The sequence below is a fragment of the Salvelinus sp. IW2-2015 genome, linkage group LG18, assembly GCF_002910315.2.
Source record: "Salvelinus sp. IW2-2015 linkage group LG18, ASM291031v2, whole genome shotgun sequence".
Classification (NCBI taxonomy): domain Eukaryota; kingdom Metazoa; phylum Chordata; class Actinopteri; order Salmoniformes; family Salmonidae; genus Salvelinus; species Salvelinus sp. IW2-2015.
The window spans coordinates 25,221,299-25,230,336 of record NC_036858.1 but is presented as its reverse complement, the minus strand read 5'-3'; the positions used below and the strand labels follow the sequence as shown (position 1 = coordinate 25,230,336).

The 9,038-nt window shown below is 38.7% G+C and overlaps 1 protein-coding gene across 2 annotated transcripts in view; it reads left to right on the top strand.

Annotated features, from left to right (window-relative positions):
* LOC112067820 (NLR family CARD domain-containing protein 3-like) overlaps positions 1 to 9,038 on the top strand; it is a 63,290-nt gene that overhangs the window by 42,829 nt on the left and 11,423 nt on the right. For both annotated transcript variants that reach the window (XM_070448394.1, XM_070448393.1), the window contains exon 3: positions 782 to 880. In XM_070448394.1, the coding sequence (XP_070304495.1) occupies positions 782 to 880 (99 nt within the window). The remainder of the gene's footprint in view (positions 1 to 781; positions 881 to 9,038) is intronic.

Genomic DNA, 9,038 nt, shown 5'->3' with positions numbered 1-9,038 from the left:
ACCATACGGGACTGTTTGGCTGTTCGTTTAGTTTGATGTCGTCTGTTTCCTGTCCGTGAGTTTACGTTTAGTTATGTAAGTTTATGTTCAGGTTTCGTCAACGTCGTTTTCTTGTTTTGTTTATTTGAAAGTGTTTTGTTTCGTGTTGCCGTCGTGTTAAATAAAAAGATGGCTTATTTCCCGAATGCTGCATTTTGGTCTGATGATCCTTCTCTCCTCTCCTCGTCCGAGGATGAGGAGAGAGACAGCCGTTACACAGTGACTTATTATTCTTGTTATTGTTGCTGTACTGTCTAGAACTACCTTAATAACAAACAGTCACTTATTATTATTATTATTATTATTATTATTATTGTTGCTGTACTGTCTATAACTACCTTAACAAACAGTGACTTATTATTATTGTTATTGTTGCTGTACTGTCTATAACTACCTTAACAAACAGTGACTTAAAATTATTATTATTATTATTATTATTGTTGCTGTACTGTCTAGGACTACCTTAACAAACAGTGACTTATTATTATTATTGTTATTATTATTATTATTATTGTTGCTGTACTGTCTATAACTACCTTAACAAACAGTGACTTATTATTATTATTATTATTATTGACAGTTACCATGGAGACGACATTTCACAACTACATATTCATGTGATTGCATTAAATCACCTGACTGTTTCTATGTCTGTTAGTAAATGTTTTATAAGAGATAATTATAATTATATTAATTGACAAGAATTACTTAACCACAATCAACATGCTGGATCTCTGTTTAGGGGTCAGTACTCTAAAATGAGTGTCTCTGGGGAGAGAGAGGAGGGGGGCCCTGCCTCTAAAATTAAACTCTCTGGGGAACATGACACCAAAGCTAAGAGGTGAGATGACAATTTTGTTTAAGAATTATTGAGATTATTTCCAAAACGATATTTCCCAAAATGTTCACATTTGTTTTTTAATCAAAAATTGTTGCTTATGGGTACCTTCAATATTACTGTTCTCAGATTTTTAATTAATAGTTTTTAGATGTGTATAAAAACATTTTTTTATTGCAAAACGCTATATGTCCATTGTTTAGCTGGAAGGCAATTTTCGCATCCTGTATATTTGACTCTGATATATGGTTGTCTCACCTAGCTATCGTAAAATTAATGCACTTACTGTAAATCACTCTGGATAAGAGCATCTGCTAAATCAGGGGTTCTCAATCCGGGGTCTGTGGAGGTACTGCAGGGGTTCCGCGGCACCCTGACTGTACTCGTTGCAATGTTAGACATTTGATAGAATTTTCATTTGACAAGACAACTTTGCCTACTCTTAATTATTGCCTAATATAATGGAATGGATATTTTTTTACCAATTCTGATCGTTGTTACAAGCAGAATGTTTACAATATTATCGTTATATCAACACACTCTTCACACCTGTTTAACAACTCTAAATAGCTTTGGCACAGTAGGCATCAAGTCTCTTGCCAATAATGTTGCCTACAACGTTGCATACAATGTTCATTTTCATCGAACACATATTATGCCCTAGATGCCTTCAATTGCCCAATTTATAGCCAAATCAAATGAAATAAATGTTTATTTGTCACATACACATGGTTAGCAGATGTTAATGCGAGTGTAGCGAAATGCTTGTGCTTCTAGTTCCGACAATGCAGTAATAACCAACGAGTAATCTAACCTAACAATTCCACAACTACTACCTTATACACACAAGTGTAAAGGAATAAAGAATATGTACATAAAGATATATGAATGAGTGATGTTACAGAACGGCATAGGCAAGATGCAGTACATGGTATCGAGTACAGTATATACATATGAGATGAGTAATGAAGGGTAGGTAAACATAAAAGTGCATAGTTTAAAGTGGCTAGTGATACATGTATTACATAAAGATGGCAAGATGCAGTAGATGATATAGAGTACAGTATATACATACACATTATATTAAGTGGCATTGTTTAAAGTGGCTAGTGATACATTTTTGATCAATTTCCATCAATTTCCATTATTATCAATTTCCATTATTATTATTAAGTGAGCTGGAGTTGAGTGAGTATGTTGGCAGCAGCCACTCAATGTTAGTGGTGGCTGTTTAACAGTCTGATGGCCTTGAGATAGAAGCTGTTTTTCAGTCTCTCGGTCCCTGCTTTGATGCACCATGCCCAATTTAGGATTATCTTTTAACTTCTTATGGCTGCAGGGGCAGTATTGAGTAGCTTGGATGAAAGGTGCACAGAGGTTCCCATATTAAACGGCCTGCTCCTCAGTCCCAGTTGCTAATATATGCATATTATTATCAGTATTGGATAGAAAACACTCTGAAGTTTCTAAAACTGTTTGAAATATGTCTGAGTATAACAGAACTCATATGGCAGGCAAAAACCTGAGAAGTTCCACTTCCTGATTGAATTGTTTCTGAGGTGGCAGATTTTCAACCAAGCTCTCAATGAAATTACAGCGAGATATGGATGCGTTTTCACTTCCTACGGCTTCCACTAGATGTCAACAGTCAACAGAACTTTGTCTGATGACTCTAATGTGAAGGGGGGCCGAAGGAGACAGGAAGGAGTAATCACTGCCACGAGCTGATCACGCATTCACAATGCTTCTTCACATGAGGAGGATGTTCGTTCCACCGCTCTTCTGAAGTCAATCTAATTCTCCGGTTGGAACGTTATTCAAGATGTATGTTAACAACATTCTAAAGATTGATTCAGTACATCGTTTGACATGTTTCTACTGACTGTTATGGAACTTTTGGACATTTCGTCACGTTATAGTGGAGGCGCTTTGTGACTTTGGAATTGTTTACCAAAGGCACTAACCAAAGTAGCTAATTGGACATAAATAACGGACATTATCAACAAATCAAGCATTTATTGTGGACCTGGGATTCCTAGGACTGCATTCTGATGTAGTTCATCAAAGGTAAGGAAACATTTATCATGTATTTTCTGGTTTCTGTTGACCCCAACATGGCAACTAATTTGGCTATTGTTCTGAGCTCCGTCTCAGATTATTGCATGATTTGCTTTTTCCGTAAAGTTTTTTTGAAATCTGACACAGCGGCTGCATTAAGGAGAGGTATATCTATAATTCCATGTGTATAACTTGCATTATCATCTACATTTATGATGGTATTTCTGTTGAAACGATGTGGCTATGCAAAATCACTTGATGCTTTGAAACTAGTGAATGTAACGCGCCAATGTAAACTCATATTTTTTGTTTATAATTATGAACTTTATCAAACAAAACATGCGTGTATTGTGTAACATGAAGTCCTATGAGTGTCATCTGATGAAGATAATCAAAGGTTAGTGATTAATTTTATCTCTATTTCTGCTTTTTGTGAAAGCTATCTTTCGCTGGAAAAATGGCTGTGCTTATTGTGGTTTTGTGGTGACCTAACATAATTGTTTGTAGTGCTTTCGCTGAAAAGCATATTTGAAATCGGACACTTTGGTGGGATTAACAACAAGATTACATTTAAAATGATATAAGACACATGATTGTCTGAGGAATTTTATTTATGAGATTTCTGTTCTTTTAATTTGGCGCCCTGCACTGTCACTGGCTGTTGTCATATCATCCCGGTGATGGGATTGCAGCCATAAGAAGTTTTTAATTAACTGGACAATTCCTTTGTCTTTAGAAATACAATGGAACGCAGGTCGCTCTCACGTGTGCACGCGTGATCAGCTCATGGAACTCTGCCAGACACCCGACTCAAACAGCTCTTATTAGCCCCCACTTCACATTAGAAGCCTCAAACAAGGTTCTAAAGACTGTTGACATATATTGGAAGCCTTAGGATGTGCAATATGACCCCATAGACACTGTATATTCGATAGGCAATGAGTTGAAAAACTACAAACCTCCGATTTCCCACTTCCTGGTTGGATTTTTCTCAGGTTTTTGCCTGCCAAATCAGTTATGTTATACTCACAGACATCATTCAAACCGTTTTAGAAACTTCAGAGTGTTTTCTATCCAAATCTACTAATAATATGCTCTGTGTCCATGGACCAACCTTTTGAATATTATTTTCGGGGCGCCTCAAGTAGGTTGGACACATATTTTTTTTTACATTCAGCCTCACCAATGTCTGTAAGTGAATTAATAACTTTATTTGCTAAATATTTCCAAAAGATGGCAGCATAAGACCACGAAGCATCAGTTATAGGCTACAAGCAGCAATATGATTAACATAAAATAGCATGCAATCACAGACTATATGTCCCATGATTTTCTAAAATGGTCACTCAGTACTTTCGTTAGCTATATATCTCGTATTAGGGCTGTGTTGCTATTGGGAGAGCAAAAAATAGTGACTAGCAGGTATTGAACCCCGGGTAAATAATCACTAGTCAGAACCTCAACCTCACTATACCTGTATTATGAAAAATCATCTTAATATCTGATATTGTGATATTGCAAGCTTTTTAGCGGGGCTGAGTTGACTACTAGCGAGAGAAGGCAGAGCGGGTCGATGCTGGTTGATGAATTTGACAATGAATGTACAAGGAAAATCTGTTTTTCTCGACCAGAGGTGACTGAATTAATGTTCAGGCTCATTGATAATCGTTATAGTAAATGAAGAATAATTGCAAAACATGAGCATAAAAACAGATAATAATAAACATGAATCATCATTATATTACTTCCTAGTAATCTGTTAAATGCTTTTTCAGTCCTTCCTCTTGCGTTAGCAGTGTGGAAAGGGACAGAAGAAAAGGGTAGTGGTGGTGTATCCAGGGGAAAAACTTAACTAATCTTCTGAAATGTCATTTGTGGTCTTATGCTGCCATCTATTGGAATTATGTAGCAACTGCAGTAGTACTGAATAATGTTTAATTCCTTACTAAAGCATTAATTATTCAGGATTGCAAAATATAACATTTTCCAGTTCATTTTACCACTTACAACCATAAAATAACAATTTATAGCATAAAAAACAATGAAACTGACATAAACCAAAAACCCCAAACATTTTGTTAATTTGTTAACATTTTGTTAATTATATATACAGTGGGGAGAACAAGTATTTGAAACACTGCTGATTTTGCAGGTTTTCCTACTTACAAAGCATGTAGAGGTCTGTAATTTTTATCATAGGTACACTTCAACTGTGAGAGACGGAATCTAAAACAAAAATCCAGAAACAGACCAAGTTGATTTTTAAGTAATACATTTGCATTTTATTGCATGACATAAGTATTTGATCACCTACCAACCAGTAAGAATTCCGGCTCTCACAGACCTGTTAGTTTTTCTTTAAGAAGCCCTCCTGTTCTCCACTCATTACCTGTATTAACTGCACCTGTTTGAACTCGTTACCTGTATAAAAGACACCTGTCCACATACTCAATCAAACAGACTCCAACCTCCCACAATGGCCAAGACCAGAGAGCTGTGTAAAGACATCAGGGATAAAATTGTAGACCTGCACAAGGCTGGGATGGGCTACAAGACAATAGGCAAGCAGCTTGGTGAGAAGGCACAATTATTAGAAAATGGAAGTTGGAAGTTCAAGAGGACGGTCAATCACCCTCGGTCTGGGGCTCCATGCAAGATCTCACCTCTTGGGGCATCAATGATCATGAGGAAGGTGAGGGATCCAGCCCAGAACTACACGGCAGGACCTGGTCAATGACCTGAAGAGAGCTGGGACCACAGTCTCAAGAAAAGCATTGGTAACACACTACACCGTCATGGATTAAAATCCTGCAGCGCAAGCAAGGTCCCCTGCTCAAGCCAGCGCATGTCCAGGCCGGTCTGAAGTTTGCCAATGACCATCTGGATGATCCAGGAGAGGAATGGGAGAAGGTCATGTGGTCTGATGAGACGAAAATAGAGCTTTTTGGTCTAAACTCCACTCGCCGTGTTTGGAGGAAAAAGAAGGATGAGTAAACCCCAAGAACACCATCCCAACCGTGAAGCATGGGAGGTGGAAATATCATTCTTTGGGGATGCTTTTCTGCAAAGGGTACAGGACGACTGCACCGTGTTGAGGGGAGGATGGATAGGCCATGTATCGCGAGATCTTGGCAACAACCTCCTTCCCTCAGTAAGAGCATTGAAGATGGGTCGTGGCGGGGTCTTCCAGCATGACAACGACCCGAAACACACAGACCTTCTCCAGATCCTTCAGGTTTCGGGGCTGTCGCTGGGCAATACAGACTCCAAAGATTTTCTATTGGGTTCAGGTCTGGAGACTGGCTAGGCCACTCCAGGACCTTGAGATGCTTCTTACGGGGCCACTCCTTAGTTGCCCTGGCTGTGTGTTTCGGGTCGTTGTCATGCTGGAAGACCCCGCCACGACCCATCTTCAATGCTCTTACTGAGGGAAGGAGGTTGTTGGCCAAGATCTCGCGATACATGGCCTATCCATCCTCCCCTCAACACGGTGCAGTCGTCCTGTACCCTTTGCAGAAAAGCATCCCCAAAGAATGATATTTCCACCTCCATGCTTCACGGTTGGGATGGTGTTCTTGGGGTTGTACTCATCCTTCTTTTTCCTCCAAACACGGCGAGTGGAGTTTAGACCAAAAAGCTCTATTTTCGTCTCATCAGACCACATGACCTTCTCCCATTCCTCTCCTGGATCATCCAGATGGTCATTGGCAAACTTCAGACCGGCCTGGACATGCGCTGGCTTGAGCAGGGGGACCTTGCTTGCGCTGCAGGATTTTAATCCATGACGGTGTAGTGTGTTACCAATGCTTTTCTTTGAGACTGTGGTCCCAGCTCTCTTCAGGTCATTGACCAGGTCCTGCCGTGTAGTTCTGGGCTGGATCCCTCACCTTCCTCATGATCATTGATGCCCAAGAGGTGAGATCTTGCATGGAGCCCCAGACCGAGGGTGATTGACCGTCCTCTTGAACTTCCAACTTCCATTTTCTAATAATTGTGCCTTCTCACCAAGCTGCTTGCCTATTGTCTTGTAGCCCATCCCAGCCTTGTGCAGGTCTACAATTTTATCCCTGATGTCTTTACACAGCTCTCTGGTCTTGGCCATTGTGGAGAGGTTGGAGTCTGTTTGATTGAGTATGTGGACAGGTGTCTTTTATACAGGTAACGAGTTCAAACAGGTGCAGTTAATACAGGTAATGAGTGGAGAACAGGAGGGCTTCTTAAAGAAAAACTAACAGGTCTGTGAGAGCCGGAATTCTTACTGGTTGGTAGGTGATCAAATACTTATGTCATGCAATAAAATGCAAATGTATTACTTAAAAATCATACATTTTCTGGATTTTTGTTTTAGATTCCGTCTCTCACAGTTGAAGTGTACCTATGATAAAAATTACAGACCTCTACATGCTTTGTAAGTAGGAAAACCTGCAAAATCAGCAGTGTTTCAAATACTTGTTCTCCCACTGTATATATAATTAACAAAATGTTAACAAATTAACAAAATGTTTGGGGTTTTTGGTTTATGTCAGTTTCATTGTTTTTTATGCTATAAATTGTTATTTTATGGTTGTAAGTGGTAAAATGAACTGGAAAATGTTATATTTTGCAATCCTGAATAATTAATGCTTTAGTAAGGAATTAAACATTATTCAGTACTACTGCAGTTGCTACATAATTCCAATAGATGGCAGCATAAGACCACAAATGACATTTCAGAAGATTAGTTAAGTTTTTCCCTGGATACACCACCACTACCCTTTTCTTCTGTCTTTCCACACTGCTAACGCAAGAGGAAGGACTGAAAAAGCATTTAACAAGATTACTAGGAAGTATATAATGATGATTCATGTTTATTATTATCTGTTTTTATGCTCATGTTTTGCAATTATTCTTCATTTACTATAACGATTATCAATGAGCCTGAACATTAATTCAGTCACCTCTGGTCGAGAAAAACAGATTTTCCTTGTACATTCATTGTCAAATTCATCAACCAGCATCGACCCGCTCTGCCTTCTTTCGCTAGTAGTCACTCAGCCCGCTAAAAAGCTTGCAATATCACAATATCAGATATTAAGATGATTTTTCATAATACAGGTATAGTGAGGTTGAGGTTCTGACTAGTGATTATTTACCCGGGGTTCAATACCTGCTAGTCACTATTTTTTGCTCTCCCAATAGCAAACACAGCCCTAATACGAGATATATAGCTAACGAAAGTACTGAGTGACCATTTTAGAAATCATGGGACATATAGTCTGTGATTGCATGCTATTTTATGTTAATCATATTGCTGCTTGTAGCCTATAACTGATGCTTCGTGGTCTTATGCTGCCATCTTTTGGAAATATTTAGCAATAAAGTTATTAATTCACTTACAGACATTGGTGAGGCTGAATGTAAAAAAAATATGTGTCCAACCTACTTGAGGCGCCCGCAAATAATATTCAAAAGGTTGGTCCATGGACACAGAGCATTTATTAGTAGATTTGGATAGAAAACACTCTGAAGTTTCTAAAACGGTTTGAATGATGTCTGTGAGTATAACATAACTGATTTGGCAGGCAAAAACCTGAGAAAAATCCAACCAGGAAGTGGGAAATCGGAGGTTTGTAGTTTTTCAACTCATTGCCTATCGAATATACAGTGTCTATGGGGTCATATTGCACATCCTAAGGCTTCCAATATATGTCAACATCTTTAGAACCTTGTTTGAGGCTTCTAATTGAAGTGGGGGCTAATAAGAGCTGTTTGAGTCGGGTGTCTGGCAGAGTTCATGAGCTGATCACGCGTGCACACGTGAGAGCGACCTGCGTTCCATTGTATTTCTAAAGACAAAGGAATTGTCCAGTTAATTAAAAACTTCTTATGGCTGCAATCCCATCACCGGGATGATATGACAACAGCCAGTGACAGTGCAGGGCGCCAAATTAAAAGAACAGAAATCTCATAAATAAAATTCCTCAGACAATCATGTGTCTTATATCATTTTAAATGTAATCTTGTTGTTAATCCCACCAAAGTGTCCGATTTCAAATATGCTTTTCAGCGAAAGCACTACAAACAATTATGTTAGGTCACCACAAAACCACAATAAGCACAGCCA